Genomic DNA, 26255 nt, shown 5'->3' with positions numbered 1-26255 from the left:
TGTGCCTTTTTTCCCTCCACACATAATGTTATGTGTTCCTTCCAAACAACATAATTTTAGTTTCATCTGTCCACAGAATATTTTGCCACTTGCGCTGTGGAACATCCAGGTGCTCTTTTGCGAAATTCAGACATGCAGCAATGTGTCACGCCCTGGCCATAGAGAGGCTTTTATTCTCTATTTTGGTTAGGCCAGGGTGTGACTAGGGTGGGCATTCTATGTTCATTTTCTATGTTTTGTATTTATTTGTTTGGCTGGGTGTGGTTCTCAATCAGAGGCAGCTGTCTATCGTTGTCTCTGATTGAGAAAAATACTTAGGTAGCTTTTTCCCACATGGGTTTTGTGGGTAGTTGTTTTCTGTTTTTGTGTCTGCACCAGACAGAACTGTTTCGTTCGTTCTCTTTGTTGTTTTGTTAATCAGTGTTCAGTTCTATTATTAAATCATGAACACGTACCACGCTGCACCTTGGTCCTCTTCAAACAGCCGTTACACAATGTTTTTTTTTTTGGACAGCAGTTGCTTCTTCCTTGGTGTCCTCCCATGAACACCATTCTTGTTTAGTGTTTTACACATCATAGACCCGTCAACAGAGATGTTAGAAAGTTCCAGAGATTTCTGTGTCTTTAGCTGATACTAGGATTCTTCTTAACTTTATTGAGCATTCTGCGCTGTGCTCTTGCAGTCGTCTTTGCAGGATAGCCACTCCTAGGGAGAGTAGCAACAGTGCTGAACTTTCTCCATTTATAGACATTTTGTCTTACGGTGGACTGATGAACATCAAGGCTTTTGGATATATTTTTGTAACCCTTTCCAGCTTTATGCAAGTCAACAATTCTTAATCTTAGGTCTTCTGAGATCTCTTTTGTTCAAGGCAGGATTCACATCAGGCAATGCTTCTTGTGAATAGAAAACTCATTGTGTTCGTTTTTAATAGGGCAGGGCAGCTCTAACCAACATCTCCAATCTCGTCTCATTGATTGGACTCCAGGTTAGCTGATTAGTGATTAGCCTAGGGGTTCACAGACTTTTCCAACCTACACTGTGAATGTTTAAATGCTGTATTCAATATAGAATAAAAAAGAAAAATACAATAATTTGTGTGTTATTAGTTCAAGCACACCGTGTTTGTCTATTGCTGTGACTTAGATGAAGATAAGATCAAATTTTAGGACCAATTTATGGAGAAATCCAGGTAATTCCAAAAGGTTCACATACTTTTTCTTGCCACTGTATTTACTATATCACTCACTGAGGTCAGGGATTGATTTTTCAATTCTATTACATTCAATTAATTTCTCGACTGAATTGAAAACTGGGTTGAATTCAACCCTGATTTTTTTTTTTACCCTTGGTTCAAAGTAAAATAAATTCACAGAAATGCATTTACATTTTCTCTAATTGAAGAGTAACTAGTCAATATTCTTGATTAACATCCTCAGTGTTTTTAAGAAAGAAAGCCTTTTTCAGGTCATCGTGCCTTCATAGACAATCTCTCTGCAAACTACCATCACATTTATGTGACTAATAGATACCAAGTTGCACTCAATGACCTTCACGTCTCAGTTTTAACATGCAGAAGAAATTAACTATCACCCCAGAGTACAAGGTTATCAGGTTGCTCTTATTATTACCTTCTTGACAGACTTCAGGTGCCCTAACGTCTCATTTTAAAGCTCCTAAAACCTCTCAGGTCAAATGACCCCAAAAGGTCAGGTCCCACATCACAGAAGAGGGAAACAACAATACAGGTCTGAGCGCCTTCTCTATTTTTCAAAGAAACTAGTCATCTGTAACTTCAAATAATGTAAATATAAATAAAGCCCCGATACTGACCTCAAAAACACTTCATTATCTTCATTTTTGGACACATAAGGAGCCAAAAGCCAGGGGCATCCGCCATGTAATCATGTTTTTTCTGTTCATGGACACTGTTTTACACCCAATGTGTAAAATTACCAGCCCCCCCCCCCCCCCCCCCCCCCAAAAAAAAAACATGATTCAACGCTGATACGAGGATTCTCACAGGTGCCTTTCTCTGCGAGTATCTTCTAAAGACTACATGGTGTGCAGAGAATATTTAGGTGTCCAGAGGTGATGCTATTTTTTTCAATGTACACAATTCTTCTTTCTTTCACAAACAAGGGCTATGGGTTCTGGGACAACAGAGAGAGGGAGGGGAGGCGGCAACGTGTTTCCCCTTATCAGCTCCATGCTCAGTAAGCCTGCTTGTCTGGCTGGAGACGTGCCTTTATTGTGCACCGTGATCTATACCGGTGCTTTATGGCACACTCCAGATCAGTATCAGTGTGGGAAACACAGAGGAGAGAGAGGCACAGAGGCCCAGGCCGCCATGGGAGAGGGTTAGAAAGCTATCGAGGGCCAACAGTGTCTGATAACAACCCACAACAGAAGGGCGGTTGAGTTAGACTGATTCGATTAGAATAACCTTCTGGATATATTTAAAGAAAATATATTGCTACTTTAACTTACGCATGTTCTAAACATTGTGGCACTTTGTTCACGTCAATGACTGTTGATGATGATTGACATGTTGTGTCACACGACGTTACATTTAAACAAAGACAGCACCCTGGGGCTGTTTGCTCTTGGCCACTTTGTTTTTTTTTACACTAACCTATCTTCACATTTACCTGCTTTGAGATGGACCGCTGCACATATTTCCAAGACAAAACAGGCAGTGGAATGGCCATCTCAATCACCAAATCCCAGGAATTGACCGTTTTAACTGAGTGGCGCAGCGGTAAAAAGGCACAGCATCTCAGTGCAAGAGGCGTCACTACAGTCCCTGGTGATTGGGAGTCCCATAGGGTGGCGTACAATTGGCCCAGTGTCGTCCAGATTTGAACGCCATTGTAAATAAGATTTTGTTCTTAACTGAGTTAAATAAAGGTTACATTAAAAAGAAAATGTACTGGGCTGTGTGACACCGAGAGCAGGGACAGCCAGATGGGTATAGAGGGATCACTTAAACATCTCAGCCAGGCCTCCGCTTGTTCTCCCCACCTCCTCCCTTTGAGACCTTCTTAAAGAGGAGGGCCTCTCATAGCAACTCCTGGCAGTGGCCCGCCTGCCTTTTGTTCCCCTCCCCAACAGAACTTTCTGCTCCAGAAGCCTTAGACAAGGCCCCCATTAATTGTGGGTCTGTGTGGAATACACACGGGACAATGAGCCCAACAGAGTGTTCGGCCCTCAGACAAGGCTGGAAACAAATGGTACAGGAATCCGGCAGAATAGAATCATCCTGGCTGATGTCATTGAATACATTTACCTACCTCAGAGCCCATTCAACACCACTCTTTGTTTTACTTGGACAAAAAAAAGGGGTGAGGTTTCGATAGTGGGAAAGTAGGAGGGAGAGGCTCTGTGATGGGAAATCACTGATCTCCATGGTCACCATCCGTCCCAAAAATATGGTAGAATTTATTGGAGATGAAAAGGAGAGGCCATAAGATTAAAGATTAAAGCTCTCTTTCCCGCCCTCTATGATAATCAGATACAAAGAAAGCAATCCTAATGCACAGGGGTGGTTTTATTTAGCCAGACACACTCAAATGTTGAGTAACCTTGCCTGAGACCTGAAGACTTGTGTTAGATCTTAGAGCTATGCATAGGCTTTAGCTCAAAGGGCTAACAGTCCTGTGGCATGATGCAGAAGAACTGTGTTCGAACCCAGTGGGTCAGACCAACCAAATAAAAAGACCGGAGATCCAATCTCCTGTTCGTCAACAACCGGAGCATTTTCAAGTCTGCTCATCCCAGGTCAATAAACAGGAAGGATGCTTAGCTCTGGAAAATGAGTTGAAGAAGAAAAAGGGGACCATGGCAACAAGCATTTTGCAATTGGTCAGACCACAACAAGCCGCCATCTGTCATCTTCCTTAAGCTTTAAGTCTTAAAAAGCCAGCATTTAGAGAGCTTCAACTTGGAGCAAAGGAAATGAGACTGACGTCTTATTGAACTCTAGGTCATTCCTTTCAAAAGGAATTGAGGTCCTCCTTCTTCCTCATCAAATTAGGGGTAGGTTCTGGTTAACTATGATGTCTTTCTCTCTATGGAACATAGGAATTTTATTTATTTGTGCCATCGTCGTTCAAACACATTCCTGCAACGCCATACTTATCATGTAAACCGTTCCACTAACTTTTGACTGTTTAAAACTGGTTATTTGGTTTTCGACTATATGGCTGTCCTAAGAATAGTAAAAAACCCTTTACTGGCTCAAATAGCTGACCAATCAGCCTGTTACCAACCCGTAGTAAAGTTTTGGAAAAAAAGGTGTTTGACCAGATACAATGCTATTTTACAGTAAACAAATTGACAGACGTTCAGCACGCTAATAGGGAAGGACATTCAACAAGCACAGCACTTACACAAATGACTGATGATTGTCTGAGAGAAATTGCTGATAAAAAGATTGTGGGAGCTGTTTTGTTAGACTTCATTGCGGCTTTTGACATTATCGATCATAGTCTGCTGCTGGAAAAACATATGTGTTATAGCTTTACACCCTCCGCTATACTGTGGATAAAGAGTTACTTGTCTAACAGAAGACAGAGGGTGCTCTTTAATGGAAGCCTCTCCAACACAATCCAGGGAAAATCAGGAAATCCCCAGGGCAGCTGTCTAGGCCCCTTACTTTGTATGAGGAGCTACTACAGCTACTACAGTGACTGAATTGAATGTAACAGTTAACAAAGAGCAAGTCAAGCAAGTTGAGCTCGTCGAGCAAGTTGAGTTAACAAAGAGCAAGTTGAGCAAGTCGAGGTGACTAAACTGCTTGGAGTAACCGTGGATTGTAAACTGTCAATGGTCAAAACATATGATACAACAGTAGCTAAGATAGGGAGAAGTCTGCCCATAATAAAGCGCTGCTCTAACTTCTTAACAGCACTATCAACAAGGCAGGTCCTACAGTCGTGTGGTCAGGTGCCACAAAGAGGGACTCAGGAAAATTGGAATCGGCTCAGAACAGGGCACCACGGCTGGCCCTTGAATGTACACAGGGAACAAACATTAATAATATGCATGTAAATCTCTCTTGGCTCAAAGTAGAGGAGAGATTGACTGCATCACCACTTGTTATTGTTTTTACCATCGAGGACCACTTTGGAAACAAGCATTTTAATTAATACTTTCAGGTGATATCCTCTGGGACCACATTGTACATTTTGTTGAAAACAGTTGAAGTCGGAAGTTTACATAGACTTAGGTTGGAGTCATTAAAACTATTTTTTCAACCTCTCCATAAATTTCTTGTTAACAATCTATAGTTTTGGTAAGTCATTTAGGACATCTACCTTGTGCATGACACAAGTAATTTTTCCAACAATTGTTTACAGACAGATTATTTAACTTACAATTCAATGTATCACAATTGCAGTGGGTCAGAAGTTTACATACACTAAGTTGACTGTGCCTTTAAATAGTTTGGAAAATTCCAGAAAATTGTATAATGGCTTTAGAAGCTTCTGACAGGCTAATTGACATCATTTGAGTCAATTGGAGGTGTACCTGTCGATGTATTTCAAGGCCTACCTTCAAACTCAGTGCCTCTTTGCTTGACATCATGGGAAAATCAAAAGTAATCAGCCAAGACCTCAGAAAAAAATTGTAGACCTCCACAAGTCTGGTTCATCCTTGGGAGCAATTTACAAACCCCTGAAGGTACCACGTTCATCTGTGTAAACAATAGTACGCACGTATAAACACCATGGGACCACGCAGCCGTCATACCGTTCAGGAAGGAGATGTGTTCTGTCTCAATGAGATTAATGTATTTGGTGTGAAAAGTGAAAATCTATCCCAGAACAACAGCAAAGGACCTTGTGAAGATGCTGGAGGAAACACGTACAAAAGTTTCTATATCCACAGTAAAACGAGTCCTATATTGACATAACCTGAAAGGCCGCTCAGCAAGGAAGAAGCCACTGCTCGAAAACCGCCATATAAAAGCCAGACTACGGTTTGCAACTGCAGATGGGGACAAAAATTTTACTTTTTGGAGAAATGTCCTCTGGTCTGATGAAACAAAAATAGAACTGTTTGGCCATAATGACCATTGTTATGTTTAGAGGAAAAAGGGGGAGGCTTGCAAGCCGAAGAACACCATCCCAACCGTGAAGCACGGGGGTTGCAGCATCATGTTGTGGGGGTGCTTTGCTGCAGAAGGGACTGGTGCACTTCACAAAACAGATGGCATCACGAGGGAGGATAACTATGTGGATATATTGAAGCAACGTCTCAAGACATCAGTCAGGAAGTTAAAGCTTGGTTGCAAATGGGTCTTCCAAATGGACAATGACCCCAAGCATACTTCCAAAGTTGTGGCAAAATGGCTTAAGGACAACAAAGTCAAGGTATTGGAGTGGCCATCACAAAGCCCTGACCTCAATCCCATAGAAAATTTGTGGGCAGAACTGAAAAAGCATGTGCGAGCAAGGAGGCCTACAAACCTGACTTGGTTACACCAGCTCTGTCAGGAGGAATGGGCCAAAATTCACCCAACTTATTGTGGGAAGTTTGTGGAAAGCTACCCGAAACATTTGACCCAAGTTAAACAATTTAAAGGCAATGCTACCAAATACTAATTGAGTGTATGCAAACTTCTGACCCACTGGGAATGTGATGAAAGAAATAAAAGCTGAAATAAATAATTCTCTCTACTATTATTCTGACATTTCACATTCTTAAAATAAAGTGGTGATTCTAACGGACCTAAGACAGGCATTTTTTTACTATGATTAAATGTCAGGAATTGTGAAAAACTGAGTATAAATGTATTTGACTAAGGTGTACGTAAACCTCCGACTTCAACTGTATGCCTGTTACCCAAAATAAATTAAAATCAATTCAATTTATGTGAGGTATTGACCTGTTGAAAACAGAGTTGTCTGATTAAACGACTAGCACACAGCTCAGACACCCATGCATACCCCACCAGACATGCCACTAGAGGTCTCTTCACAGTCCCCAAGTCCAGAACAGACGCTGGGAGGCACACAGTACTACATAGAGCCATGACTATATGGAACTCTATTCCACATCAGGTAACTGATGCAAGCAGTAAAATCAGATTTAAAAAACAGGAACTTGGCAGGAACTAATGGGAATCCATAATAAATACAGATACACAGAATGTCAGCTTTTGATGTTGTCAGTACCCAGCCAGTACCCAGTCAGTACTCAGTCAGTACCTAGCTAGTACCCAGTCAGTACCTAGCCAGTACCCAGTCAGTACTCAGTCAGTACCTAGCCAGTACCCAGTCAGTACTCAGTCAGTACCTAGCCAGTACCCAGTCAGTACTCAGTCAGTACCTAGCTAGTACCCAGTCAGTACCTAGCCAGTACCCAGTCAGTACCCAGCTTCTCCAAGTCCATATCCATGAGTGTGTCTGCTGAGGGATTTATGATTGTGAAGAAGGCCATTCTTACCAGTGAAGATGACTCACAAGACCCCTATTTTGGCCACTTACTCTATGAAAGAGACTTCTGGGACTGCCCTTTCAGCACTCGAGGACCTCTAGCTGAGCCCCCCCTTCACAAGGTAGATCAGCCTCACTGGGGAAAAGTCTCTGCTCTTTTGGGGGAGCTGTCCTGAAGGATGCCCTTGTCCCCGGGCCTCCCTCCCTTCTTCACCTGCCGGCTTAGTGTCTCATCACTTAGCTATGCACATAATCCCTGGTTAGTGCATGTGAGCCACTAGGCCTGGGCTCTGGCTCCCGGCCTCCCGTTCTCACATGCTTTCTGGGTGGCTCCATGGGGGCCATGGCAACTCTCATCTTCTCATGATACTTGGGCCTCAGTCATAGGTCTAAATTCTCTCTGGTCCCTGAGCGTTGTTTTCGGTCAGCTTTCTGTCTCTTTCTGTCAACCCCCCCCACATCTATGTCCATTTGTATCTCTGACTCTTTATTTATCTATTCACCCCCGCAGTTTTCTCCTGTTCGCATGCTATGCTCAAAGCCTGCGAGAATGGTCAGGGTTAGTGAAGTTATAAGTGATAGTTCACTCCAAAATGTCAGTTTGTCAGTGGTTTTACATACCTCAAAATAGGTCTAATGTTGAGATGAGTCCATGCCGTGTGTGTATATGTTGTGATGCAATGCTAGTTGTAGCATTTGGAACGTGCATTTGGTAATCCATGCCGTGATTGGGAGTCCCATAGTGCGGCGCACAATTGGCCCAGCGTTGTCCAGGTTTGGCTGGGGTAGGCCGTCATTGTAAATAAGAATTTGTTTTTAACTGTCTTGCCTAGTTAAATAAATCAAATAAAAATGTGCCATCCCATCCATTTAAAATGTAACCGTTTTTCTTTTTGCCCACACTGAACTTTTTTTTAGCATGAGGACAATGTTGGCCACAGTACAACATCAACTACTGGTTTACTTTAATGCAACTGGTCGTCAAAGGAAAATCTGATCAATTATTTTTTTTTTTGAGTCGGAGGTGTAAAATGAGAGCGTAAAACATACTGCAATCATTCATTGTGGCCCCTAAGTGTAGATCAGTTTACCCAACGGCTAGCCTTAACTATTAGGAGGGGGGGGGGGGGGGACTAAAAACCATCAGCCCTTGAGCAGGGTAACCTACAGCTCTGTTTGGCCCCACACTAACAAGTGTCAGTGATACCAGCCTGTCCTCCCCCTATGTGAATGCCATGTGAGAGGCGGCCCCATCCCTGCCCTGCCGCCTGAACACAAGGCCCTCCATTGACTTCTAACCTGTCGAGGGACCTGAGGAGACAAAAGGGCCCGGGGCGGGGCCCGTCCCTCCAACAAGGCGGTGAACAAACGCTAACACGGCTGCAACTGTCCACCCCCTGAATCACTGAATTCATTAACCAACCGCAGAACCCATTCAGGCCCATATCCCCCTGATAACAGAAGGGGACAGAGATGGCCATAAAGGATGGTGGCAGGAGCCTTGCTAAGGGGACAAGAGGGAGGAGAAGAGGCTTTGTGTCCGTCTGCTGGCCTACAGATCGTTGCAAGCCCGCTACCAGACATGGGCGTCTTTGTGTCATTGGTACAATGGGGCTAACCATAAGTGAGCAGCGGGCTAGCCTTGTGGCCCGACTATCAATCACTGTGATAGCCTTATGAGCGGGCCCATAGTTCCAAGTGAGGGTATCTTACTGTGACTTTTGATACTCTATCTTTGGAATAATGGGACCAATGTCGTCCAATACGTTGTCTCAAGTTTGCCCAAAAGCACCTTGAAGAACCTGGATGATCATCAAGACTCTTGGAAGAATGTTCTATGGACAGATGATTCAAAAGTATAACTTTTTGAACAACATGTGTCCTATTACGCCGGGTGAAAACCAAACACTGCATTCCACAGTAAGAAATTCACACCAACAGTCAAGCATGGTGGTGGTAGTGTGACGGTTTGGGATGCTTTGCTGCCTCAGGATCTGGACGACATTTCTAAATAGAAGGAACCATGAATTCTGGCATCGGTCAGTCATGTAACTATAGGCAGGACATTCCACAAGGCGTCCCAATCCCCCAACTTTGTGAGAACAGTGAGAAATAAAGCCTGTGTTTGTGTGTGTTATTTAGGTCTATCTATCCATCTTCATCTGTTACTGTCTGGAAACAAAGGAATACAGGAAAGACTTATACCAAACATCTAATTCCACGTGAGGCAACACTAGCCAGAAACCACACTGCTCTAAAGCAAGAGATCCTCATTCCAAAACGCCACTGTTGACCAAAAAGATGATCTACAAGTGGACACATCAATTCATGACTCCTCCACCTCCTCATCCCCATCATCATGAATATCCCTCAATGGCCTCTTATTGCCCTGATCTCTGGGAGATTCCATTCCTTTCACTGGCACTGAGCAGCCAGGCACCCCTCTCTTCTCTTTCAGGGTCCCCCTCTAAACTCAAAATCCACCCATTCACTGCTATGGGCCCTGATCTCCACGTGAAATGATACCCTCTTACAATCTCTGGGCTTTAAAGCGCCAGGCAGCGAGGCGGCTGGGAAAGCTCATAATTGATCAGTAAGTGTGATCAGTAACTTGTGACCGTGGTCAGCCCCCCATGAAGCCCACAGGAGTGTTTTAATATATAGATTTATTGGCAAATGGAATGGTTGAGTTAAGTTGTCAGAATGGAAGAAGGCATTTATGCAATCCTCTCTACAGAGCAAACACAAGAGAAAATATCAATATTATTGTAGACATTTTCAGCAAATCACACATTCTTTGTGAGTTGTATCACAATGGCAAGGAAGTAATTAAAAGTAAACAATCGTTACAATTCATTTTATTTCTTTTTTTCGTGGTTCTGACTATCAGTAAGGCATTTAAAGGATAGTTTAGTGAAATGACATACTTAGATTTGTTTTCTTACCTTGAAAGTTGTATATGGACAAGGAGAGACTGCAATCCACATTGTGGTTTTCTTAAACTAGCCACTGCCAACAAAGGCTAATATTAGCATATTCAGACTAAAAATCAATGAACGTCAATCTCCCCCGTTTATTGATGCCCAAATCATCTTAAAATAATTTCAAACCAAGTCGTGCAACAATAAATTCTATTTAACAGATGATTTGAGCATGACATTTAAAAAGGTAAGGAAACAAATATCGAACTATTTAATTTCACTGAACTATCCCTTTAATACTTCTGGTGAGACCTTTACAGAGAGATATATTCAAAGTAATTGTTGACAAATGTTTAGGTCAATATCAACAAGCTTGGATGTTCACTACCGTTCAGAAGTTTAGGGTCACTTAGAAATGTCCTTGTTTTTTTTTAAATAAAATCACATTTTTGTCCATAAAAATAACATGAAATACAGTGTAGACATTGTTAATGCTGGCAGCTTCATTAACTAGTACCAGCAAAACACCAGTCTCAACGTCAACAGTGAAGAGGCGACCCCGGGATGCTGGCCTTCTAGGCAGAATTGCAAAGAAAAAGACATATCCCAGACTGGCCAATAAAAATAAAAGATTAAGATGGGCAAAAAAACACAGACACCGGACAGAGGAACTCTGCCTTGAAGACCAGCATCCCGGAGTCGCCTCTTCACTGTTGACGTTGTGACTGGTGTTTTGCAGGTACTATTTAATGAAGCTGACAGTTGAGGACTTGTGAGGCGTCGGTTTCTCAAACTAGTCTATCTAATGTACTTGTCCTCTTTTGCAGTTGTGCACCGGGGCCTCCCACTCCTCTTTCTATTCTGGTTAGAGACAGTTTGCGCTGTTCTGTGAAGGGAGTAGTACACAGCGTTGTACAAGATCTTCAGTTTATTGGCAATTTCTCGCATGGAATAGCCTTCAGTTCTCAGAACAAGAATAGACTAATGAGTTTTAGAAGAAAGTTCTTTGTTTCTGGACATTTTGAGCCTGTAATTGAACCCACAAATGCTGATGCTCCAGATACTCAACTAGTCTAAAGAAGGCCATTTTTATTGCTTCTTTAACCAGCACAGCCGTTTTCAGATGTGCTAACATAATTGCAAAAGGATTTTCTAATGATCAATTAGCCTTTAAAATTATAAACTTGGATTAGCTACCACAACGTGCCATTGGAACACAGGAGTGATGGTTGCTGATAATGGGCTCCTGTACGCCTATGTAGATATTCTATAAAAAATAAAAGATAAAAGTAATTTTAGTCATTTACAACATTTACAATGTCTACACTGTAATTCTGATCAATTTGATGTTATTTTAATGGAATTTTTGGTGTGCTTTTCTTTCAAAAACAAGGACATTTCTAAGTGACCCCAAACCTTTAAACGGTAGTGTAAACTAGACAATACAGGCGATACATCAGTTGTAAACCATGTACTGTACAAATTGAAAAAACAGATATTAAAATTAGCTGTTAATATCAGAGAATATAAAATACAATCAAAATGTGATATCTTTTCAAAATAATTCCCTTTAATAAAAGCAGCATTTAGGTCAGGTGCAATGGTTTATAAATGTTACAAAATGTTACATCACCTCATTCCCACCCGTCACCTCACTTGGATACTCTAGGTCCGCTATTCTACAGAGATCAATTGTTTCATATGAGGAGATGGTACAGAATGTCACCTTTTTATTTGAGGGTATTCTCATACATATCCGTTTTATCGTTTAGAGATTAAAGCCCTTCGTGTATTTAGTCCACCTATTTGAACGTTTCAAGTATTTGACGCCTTTAAAATGGGAGGACTAGATACATATAAAGTGCTTTCATTTCTAAATGGTAAAAGATATATATGAAAATACCTGACAATAAAAGGTGCCATGCTGTACTGTCGCCTCATATGAAACATTTGATCTTAAATCCAAAATGCTAAAGTATAGAGCTGAATTAAAACGTTTTAGCTTCAGCGTCCAAATAAATACGTACAGGAGTGTACGTGCACACACCCACCAGGTTTTTTTCTGGATCAAAATTACGGTTAGGATCGTGGCTGTGACGGGGGCGTGGTGAATAGTGCGGTTGCCGACTGAACATTTTAGAGGCCCTCTTGGCCGCAGAAAAAAAATGTCCTGCAATTCTACACATATGTCATGATGTGAGAGAAGAATAATTGTCAATATAAATTTTCATTTTGCCATGGCTTATGCGTTGTTTGCTATCGGAGTGACTCAAACATAACAAAATCAATGGGGGCCCCATGCCATGACAAAAATACTGAATGCATAATTTTTCTAATATTTGATTCTCCCTAACGGGCTAGATTTTATTTGGGGTGATTGTTAGTTCTCAAAGATCATCATATTTTATATATATATAGATATATATGGTTTAAGTCATTTAAGTTTACACTGAAAATGTTTTCCCATCTCAATAATTTTTTATTAAGTCTTGCCCAAGACTTTTCTATGCAGAAAAAACCCTGCACACACACGCACAAACACACAGGCATCAGATCAACTCAAGTGTTCAGGTTTTACAAGAGTCACGGACACTCACATACTTCCACAGGAAGAATTACATTCATAAAGCGTAGCAAATTCTCAGAGAAACACAGCAATATATTATTGGTGCATTGGAATGTTATTCAATCTTGGCAAATACAGTAGTACCACTCACGCTTAAAACACACACACAGTGCTTTCAAAATGCATAATCTGGGTGTGTTGATAAAAAAAAAATTAAAATCCCTCCATTTCCCTCAGTACGGTCCTGATCACACATGTTCTCTTTAACTCTTGACATTTCGTTGGAGCAGCAATCAAGGCAGGTGAGAAAGTGTTAGTGGACGATTCCATAGTTCTTAGTCTTTGTGAAGTTGAAAAATCAACCAGTGGTGAGTGCAAGGCAAGCCCTGTATTGGAAAGACATAATCTCTGGGCCTCGACACCAAGGCTAAACTAATAGCAAAAAGAGGGTGATAAATGCCCAGTATGGGGCAACCTGTCAGTAGTCACATTGCTGGGGTTCTATGTGTGGTTTGGGGGTTATGGGTAAGGACGGAGCAGTTAAGGTCTAGTTATGGTCAAGAAGTTGACAGGATCACAGTCTGATCTGGTTATAAACCAGGTCAGTTGTCCAGGCAATGGAAGGTTCTAGACTCGATATTGGTAATAAACTAGTCAGTTGTCCAGGCAATGGAAGGTTCTAGGCTCGATATTGGTTATAAACCAGGTCAGTTGTCCAGGCAATGGAAGTTTCTAGACTCGATATTGGTTATAAACTAGGGACGGGACGATATCAGTATTGCGATACTTGTTATTATCTTGGATAGGAAAAACGAAGCAGATTTAACTTCTTTAGGAAAACAGCCCTTATGTTGGAGTCACATTTATTTATTTTCCTAGCTATAGATGGGTTAGCTGACAATGTCACGAAAACGATGCACACACATCAAATGGGGCAGAAGTCTGCGTTGTTGTGATTCTGGATGGCTAGATAGATACCAACAATTACAAGAAACTGCCATGTGGGGAATCGCAAGTGATTCATTTCAGCTAGTTTCATGTCTTGTTTTGAGGTGTTTTGACTGATTTCATGTCAATGCTAATATGGCTCAAATTCGCTAGCTAGCTAACAACTGTTACAATGTATTTGAGAGACAAGTGCTCATTGTGCAAATGGATTTTGGTTTTCAATAAACATTGGAGAATAAATATAGTTGACATGTTGTCAACAATCTAAGCCAACCCATCTGTTTTTCCTCATAGTTACGCACGCGTCCGTTTTGTTACTTAACAACCAACCTGCCTATTGCAGACAATATTTTACTTACAGCAGGTTTTTAAAATACCTAAGAGTTTGGTCTGCTTCATGTTTTCATTTTTGCCATGGAAAAAATATTGCTATACTGGTATCATCACAGCCCTACTTGTCCAGGCAAAGGAAGGTACTATACTTGATACTGGTTATAAACCTGGTCCGGGGAATGGAAGGTTCTAGACTGGGTACTGTATGCCTCCCGAGTTGCACAGTGGTCTAAGACACTGCATCTCAGTGCTAGTGGCATCACTGGAGACCCTGGTTCGATCCCAGACTGTATCACAACTGGCCATGATCAGGAGTACCATAGGGCGGCGCACAATTGGCCCAGCGTCGTCCGGGTTAGGGGAGGGTTTGGCCAGGGTAGGCCGTCATTGTAAATAAGAATTTGTTATTAACTGACATGCCTGATTAAATATATTTTTTTGCAGCTATATGTGGGTGTGGCCATGTGTCACATGCTGACAGTGTGGTGGGGGGTGCTGGTGGTGTAGGTGACGGTAGCAGGTTTGGGGGGCCAGTCGGGGTCCTCCTGCAGCTCCTGGGCGACTTGCATGTAGCGCACTCTGGGGGTCTTCCCCTTCCGACAGAACAGCCAGGAGAGGAACGCCGTGCACCAACGCTCATTAGCAGACTAGAAATAGTACATACACAAATGAAACAAGAAAACAGCAGACCACAGTAGGGTGATTCCTCACCAAACTAGGACAAAACAAAAACAAAAAGACTTGGTTTGGGGGATTTTCACCAAATTGGCGACATAGAAAGGTCCTTTGGAGGAAGTATTTGACACAGTGGGGTGTGAAATTACTGACACAGTGGGGTGTGAAATTACTGACACCCTTGATAAAGATTTTTAGAAGTCATATTTTTTTTCTCCCCAAAAGGTAGGGGTCAAAATGATTAACACCCCTAAAGATTCTAATAAATAAAGAAGTCAAAAGTTAAGTATTTGGTCCCATATTCCTAGCATGCAATGACAACATCAAGCTTGTGACTCTACAATTGTGTAGGATGCATTTGCAGTTCGTTTTGATTGTGTTGCAGATTATTTTGTGCCCAATAGAAATGAATAGAAAATAATGTATTGTGTCATTTTGGAGTCAAAATGACAATACAAGAATATTGTTTCTAAACACTTCTACATTAATGTGGATGCTACCATGATTACATCTGAATCAAAGTTGTGAATTGTGAATAATGATCCGTGAGAAAGCTAGGAGGGTCAAAGATCATACCCGCAAGACATGCTAACCTCCAGTTATTGGTAATTGTGAGAGATTTTAATTACTTATTTTATAGTCATTATTGTTAATCTTTTTTAAGAGTGTCAATATTTTCAAACCCCACTGTCTATTTGACATTTGTATCTTAAAGCATGATTGAGAAATAATTAATTGAAGTTGGAATAATTATGGCATTTCAGCATTACCCAGGCCTCCTTTAAGACTCCATAATGTTTCATCTGTAGGGGCTACAAAGCAAAAAATGGGTGTCATATGAAGCCTTACCACTTGCTGTGTAATATGAGTAGTATTTTGTTTTTAATAACAATTAATTACATACATTCATGAATATTAAAAAATATCAACTTTAATATTTAATAAATATAAACTGGGTGGTTTGAGCTACATTTAGAGTTATGATCCAATTTGTTACATGCTGACCAGACTGGACACGTCGCGTGTGTCGCAAATTAAATTTAGAAATCCATGTTATTAAATTATTGCACCCACACTGCTCGCGCGTGCCAACGAGCGTCTGCGACACCAAGGGCTTAAAATAGAACTCATTCCTATTTCTGACGCAGATCGCGCTGAAAGTTCTGCCTCTCCCATCTCCTCATTGGTTTATAGAAGCAGGTACCCACGTGCCATCTCCTCATTAGTTATACCCACGTCGGTGACTGAAAGACGAACTGTTTTGCCGGTAGTTGTGGTAATACAATGAAAGTTTAGATGCGATCACCATTTAAGTTAAACAATGAAAAAGCCTGGAAGGAGGAGAGATGACTAGAAACGATTTGGTTGGCCGTTTTTTTTTGTCGGTGTAGAGGTCCTTGTGCATTTCAGGTAAAATAACAACTCAATGTTTTTATCCCAGGACAAACTAGCTAACAACAGCAAGCTAGCTAAATAGGACAAATTAACGTTAGCTAGCAAGTGCAAGCTAACTAGCTAAATTGCCATACATGTTTAATGATTTTCGACCTGTCCCCAAATTAATGTCATTGGTTCAGAGTTTGTTTTGATATTTTAACCTGCTTGTCGTGATCGCGTTTGGTGTGGGGGGGGCAAAATAAATGTACGCACGATGGCGCACGCGAGCAGCCAGTTTGGGTTCCGTGTTAGCGTTACCTACAGAGTGAATGTGAAAATGGATTCTAAATGGTCGCCCTCTGCTGGTGATTTGCAGAATGTGCAATGATGCAAGTAAAATGAGGGCTGTAATTGGTTAGATTGCCTACTATGCTAATTTCTCTGTATAAAATGGGCCATAACTTAGAGCAGTGGTACTCCTTATTTTGTGGCTTGCGGTGATTTTCCTTTTTTCCATTCATAATACGTAACAATGATACAATTTCAATTCAATGTGATTACTGCAAGCCTGAATCACTTTATTGAATATATATTGTTCCCTGGACGGCAGATAGATGGCAGTATGCCGCAGCTGTTGAACAGAAATGCCGAAATAGAACGTAACTGCTCAGCTACAGTGACCAACACATCAGTTTGCTACTAGCTAATTTTGCACTCTAGTAGACATGGATCGATTTATTGTAAAAAAATAATAAAAAATAAATAAATAAACGTAAATCTATTGACAATGAAAATGAGGTGAAAGAACTGGAGAACAACGTGACAGCTATGCACGAACAACCACCGGAGAGCCAAGAAAATCAGGAAGATAGCGGCAGGGAAATGCAGCTAGCTAACATGGCTAGTAACGTGGGTTCGGGGGCAGAGAAGGATACGGTCGATTCAAGAACAAAACAGAAAGTTCCAAGAGAAATTGACTTTTTTTTTTGTACTGTATAATGGGACTAGCTCACTTTGTCTTATTTGTCAGACGGCAGTCAATTGTTTTAAACGAGCAAATTTAGAGCTACATTTCCAGTCACATCATGCCCACTTTGACAAAACATATCAGCCACAAAGCAACCTAAGAAACAACAAAATAGCACAGCTCAAAGGACAACAACAAATGATGGACAGATATGTTGCAGCGAAAACGACAGAGGCAACATGAGATGGCTTGGATACTAGCGGTATCTGCTCAAATCTGGCATCAGATATTTTCGCTCATCCAGGCTACCTGCCACCCCATGCGTATGCATATATTTGTGATGTGCTGTACATCAAATCAATTGCATGTGCTCTATTGCTCAGAATTTGCTCTCAATTGATATTATTGGAAGAAAAAGTACAACAATTTAAAGATCTGTACGGCCCTCTGAATGATTGTCTCAACCCAAAGTGGCCCTCTTACAAAACATATTGATTAACACCGACTTAAGAGTATATTATGTTCAACAATATATTGAACAATTAGTCAAATATTTTCAATATTGATGTTTATATTTTTTTATAGGCTGACCAATGTAAAATTGTTATGGAAATGAAAATACTACTCATATCACAAAGCCAGCGGTAAAGCTTCATACAACACTTTTTGGCTTTGTAGCACCACATTATTACTCAGTTACGCTGTCAGATACAAAAGGTCAAATATATGTCAACAATCCTTCCTCCGAAAGGAACCTTCTATGGATTATATTTAGTAAAAATCCCCCAAATCATGGTCTTTTTTTCCCTAGTTTCCCTAGTTTCACCCAGTATCAGCATAGACCGCAGTTGCCTTTAGTGGAGTACAATTCTACACATGTTGCTAATCTCATGTTATTTGACACATTTTGCAATGAGGCTAAGATAAAATGTTGCTGCTTCAAAGCTAATTTCTAGCAATTCTACACATATTGGCATGGGGCAGAGACAAAAATGTGCCGTTTTATAGTTAATAGCATGCTATTCTACACATTTTGCAATGAGGCTGAGAGAATTTGGATTTTTTTTTAAAGCAAATGTCCTGTAATTCTCAACATTTTTGCTATGGCTTAAGACCTGTTCATATGCTTTCTGGGGAGGGGGATTGGAGACCTCCAGGGTTCTGGGGAGGGGGGGTGGATTGGAGACCTCCAGGGTTCTGGGGTGGGGATTGGAGATCTCCAGGGTCCTGCGGGGGGGATTGGAGACTTGCAGGGTTCTGCGGGGGGGGGGGGGGTTGGAGACTTGCAGGGTTCTGCGGGGGGGGAGGGGCAACCTTGCAGTGGTGTGTGGTACGCCAGTGGTTGCTTTTCAAATGCTACAGAAAGTATTTTTATTCCTAGTAATAATGCATGATACAGAGCATTCGGTAAGTATTCAGACCCTGACTTTTTCCACATTTTGTTACGATACAGCCTTATTCTAAAATGGATTAAATAGTTTTTTTTCCCTCATCAATCTAAACACAATACCCCATAATGACAAAGCAAAAACAGATTTTTAGAAGATTTATTAAAAAAAATAATTAAACCTGAAATATCACATTTACATAAGTATTCAGACCCTTTACTCAGTACTTTGTTGAAGCACCTTTGGCAGCGATTACAGCCTTGAGTGTTCTTGTGTATGACGCTATAAGCTTGTCACACTTGTATTTGGGGAGTTTCTCCCATTCTCTGCAGATCCTCTCAAGCTGGGGCGGCAGGTAGCCTAGTGGTTAGAGCGTTGGGCCAGTAACTGAAAGGTTGCTAGATCGAATTCCCAAGCTGCCCCTGAACAAGGAAGTTAACCCACTGTTCATAGGCCATCATTGTAAATAAGAATAAGAAATAAGAATTTGTTCTTAACTGACTTGCCTAGTTAAATAAATCAAAAGCTCTGTCAGGTTGGATGGGGAATGTTACTGCACAGCTATTTTCAGGTCTCTTCAGAGATGTTCAATCGGGTTCAAGTCCAGGCTCTAGTTGGGCCACTCAAGGACTTTTCCCGAAGCCACTCCTGCGTTGCCTTTGCTGTGTGCTTAGGATTATTGTCCTGTTGACCCAGTCAACAGACCAAAGAGTTCAATCTTGGTTTCATCAGACCAGAGAATCTTGTTTCTCGTGGTCTGAGAGTTTTTAGGTGCCTTTTGGCAAACTCCCAAGTGGGCTGTCATGTGACTTTTACTGAGGAGTGGCTTCCATCTGGCCACTCTACCATATAGGCCTAATTGGTGGAGTGCGGCAGAGATGGTTGACTTTCTGGAAGGTTCTCCCATCTCCACGGAGAAACTCTGGAGCTCAGTCAGAGTGACCATTGGGTTCTTGGTTATCTCCCTGACCATGGCCCTTTCCCCCCGATTGCTCAGTTTGGCCGAGCAGCCAGCTCTAGGAAGAGTCTTGGTGGTTCCAAACTTCTTCCATTGAAGAATGCTTCTTGGGGACCTTAAATGCTGCAGAAATGTTTTGCTACCCATCTCCAGATCTGTGTCTCGACACAATCCTGTCTCGGAGCTATACGGACAATTCCTTCAACCTCACTGCTTGGCTTTTGCTCTGACAGGCACTGTCAACTGTTGGACCTTATATAGACAGGTGTGTGCCTTTCCAAATCATGTCCAATCAAATGAATTTACCACAGGTAAACATCTCAAGGGTGATCAATGGAAACAGGATGCACCGGAGCTCAATTTCAAGTCTCACAGCAAAGGGTCTGAATAATTATGTAAATAAGGTATTTCTGTTTAGTTTTTTTTTATAAAGTAGCAAACATTTTTAAAAGCCTGTTTTCGCAAGCCTGTTTTCACTTTGTCATTTATGGGGTATTGTGTGTAAATTGATGAGGAAAATGTTTTATTTAATCCATTTTAGAATAATGCTGTAACGTAACAAAATGTGGAAAAGGGAGGGACAACTACTATGGGTCATAGTGGGGGGGGGGGGGGGGGGGACAACTACTCGATCTACAAAGTGAAAGAGAACAAGATAAAGGGGCAAAGCCTAAACATTCCCAACCTGAGGTGTGAGAGTAGCGGAGGTGACGGCCATGCCATCGCTGCCCCCCTGCTTGTCTCGACTGAACACCAGCTTCCATAAGATGATGTCAAGGACCAAAGTCTAAGGAAGATTTCATTGGGCAGGAGTGAAAACAAAATGGCTGCTGATCGTCCATAATTAGGGGGTGATGATCAGGTTATGAGCAAAGACAAGGATGTCACTCAGAACAACAGTCAAAAATAAAAGCACACATTAAGAAATATTGATTCAATGTGGTTGTTATATTTGATTATTGAGGGATTGTATCAATTGATTGGATTGGTGTCATTTAATAATCACAAATGTCTACATGCAAGATTCTCAACAAGCTGAATCCTGTAGAGACAGATTGTAGGGTGAATACACATGAAGTTCCCTATAGCATACTGTACCTCCAATAGGAAAGACACAGCAGCGTTCACTAGGACAATGATGACCACTGTTATGCGCCATTCATGGGGAACACACACAATCTACGGGGAAAGAGCGCAATGGGATGGGGTTAGCTAGTCTCAAGACAAAAGCGTCACAAGGCAAAGCATACACTACACCACATCATGCCAGGCAACGGCAGCCATTTTGGGTCGGCCATTTTGTCTCACTCACCTCCAGGAAATTGTCGATGGCAGGAACAGGATACAGCATGATCATGAAGAGGAATATGTACAGAGCCATGCAGGATAGCATGAACGGCCCTATTGACATTGGTTCAAACAAAATGAGGTCACCAGTAACTAGGCCATTTTGCTGCTCATATGGACAATTTAATATAATTAGTGTCAGGGTCAATTACATTTAAATTCCAGTCAATTCTGGAAGTACACTGAAATTCCAATTCTCTTCAATGCTTTTCAATGAAGAACATTTGGAAATTAAAATTGAATTTGGTTAACTTTCTGAATTGACTGGAGTTAAAGCCCAGATTGACAAATCAATACAGTAAACCATAGCTTTATAGTAAATGTTAGCTCTATGTCAAACAATAACATTAGCATCTTAAATCTGCTGTTACTGTGGATTCAAACACAGTTGACAATACACAAGTGGAGCTTACAGTTTTTATAGCTTGGCTGTCTGAAAGGTTTTCCCTTGGAGAAGATGATGGCCACTGCCAGGTACTGGAAGGAGGAGACGTAGAAGAGTGTAGTGTTCTCATAGTTCCTGATGTTCTTGTGGTCGACATGTGACGTTATGTTGGGACCATGGGTGAGATTGGCACTGGAAACATTACAAGCACTGTTGAAGAGAAACTTGGGTTAGCATGAAGATAACTTTCTTGGACATTTTTACATGGGCCAGCTATTGTACCTCAGATTGTTTCCAGGATATGCCAAGACCGCAACTGTCGTCCAGAGCAAAAGTCTAAGGGTCTATTGACCTTTAGATGGACTTCCTAGATGGACTGGTGGAGTACCCCTTATCAATCCCTTAGACCACCAGATAACTTTCTTGGACTTCTGGATTGGGTTGTTGGACCATCTGAGGTTGTGTCCTTTTTGGACCTTCCATATAAAGTAAGTGTCTCAGATCATTTTGTAGGACCATCAGATAATATTTTGGATCATATATATGGTCCAGATGACCTTTTGGACCATCAGATAACTTTTGGGGTCATAAATAGCCAAATAGGTGTCCCAGATTCCTTCCCCCACAGCCCAGGCAGTGCAGTACTCACTCTGAGAGGGGAGTCCATTTCTCGTACCAGTTCTGGCCCCGGACCCAGAGGAAGGCCAGGACCTGGAAGGCCAGACAGGTGAGGATCTGGGTCAGCACGGAGAACAGCAGAGGGCCTGAGATTAGACTGGACGGGGGGCGCTGCGCCACCAGAACCTTCCACGCCGGGTTCAGACTCACTTACAATAAATAATGAACAATAGGAAATCAATAAATGGCAGTACATTTTTAATCAATTTTAGTCATTCATTTCAGTGATACAGCAATTAGATTGTGAATATTTGAGTCCCCATAAAGAAACTATCAATGTCTGCTTGGATACTCAACTCAAGTAATGCTGGTTAAAACATTCTGGAGACAGGTTTCTATTACTCACTTGTGAAGGCAATGATCAGAATGATAGCAACGTCAATGAAGAGGAACTGGAAGTCTCCCAGGTTGCTGAGGATCTAGAACATGGAGACACAACCCCTTAAAACTGATCTCAAACCAGTCATTACCATATTCATCAGTTGATCATAGCAGCTACACTTATCTCAAACTAGCCGTTATCATGTTTTTCAGTTGAGCTTAGTAGCTCTACTGATCTGGGACCAGTACTCACAGAGTAGAGGAGCGTGACACTGAGGTACTGGATGATGCTGTACAGGGCCATGAACTTGAACACACAGAAGGAGGTGATGAGAGCAGCTCTCCCCTCTCTGTGGAGAAACAACAGGCCATCATTCAGACTGGCAACTCTGAGACTACTTTGATATAGCACTTCAAATACTTCCAACAGATACATTTTATTCCACAGACAGATATTTGACAGGTACTTGTGCCAAGTAATTTATAACAACTGTATAAGGACTGTCAAATAAAGAGACATTTGACATTGTTGATGAAAAGGGATGCTATTTCCTCTATAGGTTTATTCCAAGATTCCTGCCTTCCAGGGAGTTGTCTCTGGCCACTGTGCTTCTGCCTTTGCGTTGCTTGCTCTTTAGGGTTTTAGGCTTGGGTTACTGTAAAGCAATGTGACAACTGATGATGTAAAAAGGGCTTTATAAAAAACATCTGATTGATGCTACAGTACCTAATGAGGTTGGGCACACAGGAAATGTTGGCCGTGGAGGAGGTGAAGGGGGAGGCGACCGAGGCCTCCAGCTCTGACAGAGAGATCCCACTGTGAGCTCTCTTTAGGGCCTGGAGATAGCAGAGGGAGGAGGGGAGGTCACTCGATGTGCTCCAAATAATTGCTTGGAACATTGGTTGTGGGTTTAATTCCCATGGAGGCCAGGTGAAAGGTAATAGCCTGTCTGCTAAAATACATTTTATAGCAGAGTTAAAAGAGGGCGGCATTACAGGAAAGAGACGTCTGTTCCTAATAGTGGCATCAGGAGAATACTGCCCACTTATGTCATACTGCTTGAACTGTGTACAGTTTGAAAACAGCTGATCCTATGGTCTGAACAGTGGCCTTGATCATAGAAACACTAATCTGCCCCATTCAAGCATTTTTTTTAATACAGCAAATCAAATCAATATATGCCATTTAGCAGCTGCTCCTATGCAAAACAACTTACAATCATGTGTGCATGCATTTTACATAAGGATGGTCCCGGGAATCAAACCCACTATCCTGGTGTTGCAAGCGCCATGCTCTATCAACTGAGCTACAAAGGACCACATTAATTGTAGTAAAACATGCTTTTAAATTATGAGATGAAAAACACTGAGTACATCTCTTCAGAACTGTAGTACACATAAAAATGACAACCCCATACTTACGCCACAGTCATTGGCACCATCACCACACATCCCTACAGTATAGCTGCAAAGGGCAAAAAAATAAGAGGCAATTAAAGCCAAGTGGTCAACATATTATTTCGCTGGATGACAGAAATGTAGCATAATGTAGTTTCCCAGTAAGCACAAGACGTGATTCCAAAAGGACGTATTTTCATCCAAAAATAACTATTTTGAACGCCTTGTGCTTGTAGGGGTTAGTGCTGAAGAGGAGACTCACTCCACACTCTGTAGGACCTCTACCAGCTGGGTCTTCTGGTCAGGAGCCATGCGGGCGAATATTGTGGAATGCAGTGCCAGCTACAGCACCACCCAGTGGACAGACAGAGCATAACACTAGCATCAAATAATGTGGTATTAGTGTGACTAAAGCTGCGTTTACACATGCAGCCCAATTCTGATCTTTTGCCCAATTAATGACAAAAGAGTTGATCTGATTGGTCAAAAGACCAATGAGTGGAAAAATATCTGAATTCGGCTGCCTGTGTAAACAGAGCCATGATGTCCATATTTTTTAAAATTTAACCAGGTAGGCTAGTTGAGAACAAGTTCTCATTTGCAACTGCGACCTGGCCAAGATAAAGCATAGCAATTCGACACATACAACAACACAGAGTTACACATAGAATAAACAAAACATACAGTCAATAATACAGTAGAACAAACAAAACAAAAAGTATATTTACAGTGAGTGCAAATGAGGTAAGTTAAAACCTGTTGAAACTAGGGGGCACTATTTTTATTTTTGGAAAAATAACGTTCCCAAAGTAAACTGCCTATTTCTCAGGACCAGATGCTAGAATATGCATATAATTGACAGCTTAGGATAGAAAACACTCTAAAGTTTCCAAAACGGTAAAAATATTGTCTGTGAATATAACAGAACTAATATTGCAGGCGAAATCCTGAGAAAAATCCAATCAGGAAGTGACCCTTATTTTGAAACCCCTGTCTTTCTATGCATCCCTATTGCCCATTGAAAGGGATATCAACCAGAATCCTTTTTCTACGTCTTCCCTAAGGTGTCTACAGCCTTTAGACGTAGTTTCACGCCTTTATGTTGAAGAATGAGCGTAAACGAACACATTGCGTAAGTGGCCAGCTGATGGCTCTCAGAGTGATTATTGCGTAAAAGAGAGAGGCAGCCATTTTTCCTCCCGGTCCTACTGAAAAGCCAACTGTCCCGGTTGATATATTATCGAATAGATATTTGAAAAACACCTTGAGGATTGATTATAAAAAATGTTTGCCATGTTTCTGTCGATATTATGGATATAATTTGGATTTTTTTTTGGCATTGTCATGACCGCTATTTCCGGTGGATTTCTGAACATAACGTGACAAACAAACGGAGGTATTTTGGGTATAAAAATTATCTTTATGGAACAAAAGGAACATTTGCTGTCTAACTGGGAGTCTTGTCAGTGAAAACATCTGAAGATCAAAGGTAAACGGTTAATTTGATTGCTTTTCTGATTTTTGTGACCAAGCTTCCTGCTGCTAGCTGGACATAATGCTATGCTAGGCTATTGATAAACTTACACAAACGCTTGTCTTGCTATCGCTGTAAAGCATAATTAAAAAATCTGAGACAACAGGGTGATTAACAAAAGGCTAAGCGGTGTTTCGCTATATTTCACTTGTGATTTCATGAATATGAATATTTTCTAGTAAGATTATTTGACCGTTGCGCTATGCTAATTAGTGTAGTTGCTGACAATTCTCCCGGATCCGGGATGGGTAGTTCCAAGAGGTTTTAAGGCAATAAATAGGCAATGGTGGCAAAGTAATTACAATATAGCAATTAAACACTGGAATGGTAGATGTGCAGAAGATGAATGTGCAAGTAGAGATACTGGGGTGCAAAGGAGCAAGATAAATAAATAAATACAGTATGGGGATGAGGTAGGTAGATAGATGGGTTATGTACAAGTGCAGTGATCTGTGAGCTGCTCTGACAGCTGGTGGTTAAAGCTAGTGAGGGAAATGTGAGTCCCCAGCTTCAGAGATTTTTGCAGTTTGTTCCAGTCATTGGCAGCAGAGAACTGTAAGGAAAGGCGGCCGAAGGAGGAATTGGCTTTGTGGGTGACCAGTGAGATATACCTGCTGGAGCGCTTGCTACGAGTGGGTGCTGCTATGGTGACCAGTGAGCTGAGATAAGGCGGGGCTTTACCTAGCAGAAACTTGTAGATAACCTGTAGCCAGTGGGTTTGGCGACGAGTATGAAACGAGGGCCAACCAACGAGAGCGTACAGGTCGCAATGGTGGGTAGTGTATGGGACTTTGGTGGCAAAGTTTGTTGAGTAGAGTGTTGGAGACTATTTTATAGATGACATCACTGAAGTCGAGGATCGGTAGGATGGTCAGTTTTACGAGGGTATGTTTGGCAGCATGAGTGAAGGATGCTTTGTTGCAATATAGGAAGCCGATTCTAGATTTAATTTTGGATTGGAGATGCTTAATGTGAGTCTGGAAGGAGAGTTTACAGTCTAACCAGACACCCAGGTA

General features: G+C 41.5%; 1 protein-coding gene across 5 annotated transcripts in view; it reads right to left on the bottom strand.

The window, feature by feature from the left end:
* Positions 1-11914: 11914 nt before the first annotated feature.
* LOC110508972 (probable cation-transporting ATPase 13A3) overlaps positions 11915-26255 on the bottom strand; it is a 40792-nt gene continuing 26451 nt past the window's right edge. For 2 of the 5 annotated variants that reach the window (XM_021589906.2, XM_021589907.2), the window contains exons 23-33: positions 23968-24047; positions 23730-23772; positions 23035-23144; positions 22561-22657; positions 22333-22405; positions 21958-22135; positions 21337-21518; positions 20889-20977; positions 20675-20755; positions 20262-20363; positions 11915-14858 (exon numbers count right to left, since the gene is read on the bottom strand). In XM_021589906.2, the coding sequence (XP_021445581.1) occupies positions 14679-14858; positions 20262-20363; positions 20675-20755; positions 20889-20977; positions 21337-21518; positions 21958-22135; positions 22333-22405; positions 22561-22657; positions 23035-23144; positions 23730-23772; positions 23968-24047 (1215 nt within the window). In that variant the 3' untranslated portion in view covers positions 11915-14678. Of the gene's footprint in view, positions 14859-20261; positions 20364-20660; positions 20756-20888; positions 20978-21336; positions 21519-21957; positions 22136-22332; positions 22406-22560; positions 22658-23034; positions 23145-23729; positions 23773-23967; positions 24048-26255 lie in introns of those variants that run through there. The other 3 variants (XM_021589908.2, XM_021589909.2, XR_005040205.1) reach the window with 3 other exon arrangements.

This window comes from Oncorhynchus mykiss, chromosome 28 (assembly GCF_013265735.2).
Source record: "Oncorhynchus mykiss isolate Arlee chromosome 28, USDA_OmykA_1.1, whole genome shotgun sequence".
Lineage (NCBI taxonomy): Eukaryota > Metazoa > Chordata > Actinopteri > Salmoniformes > Salmonidae > Oncorhynchus > Oncorhynchus mykiss.
Note: the sequence above shows the minus strand (reverse complement) of the source record. Positions and strands in the feature narration are given on the sequence as shown.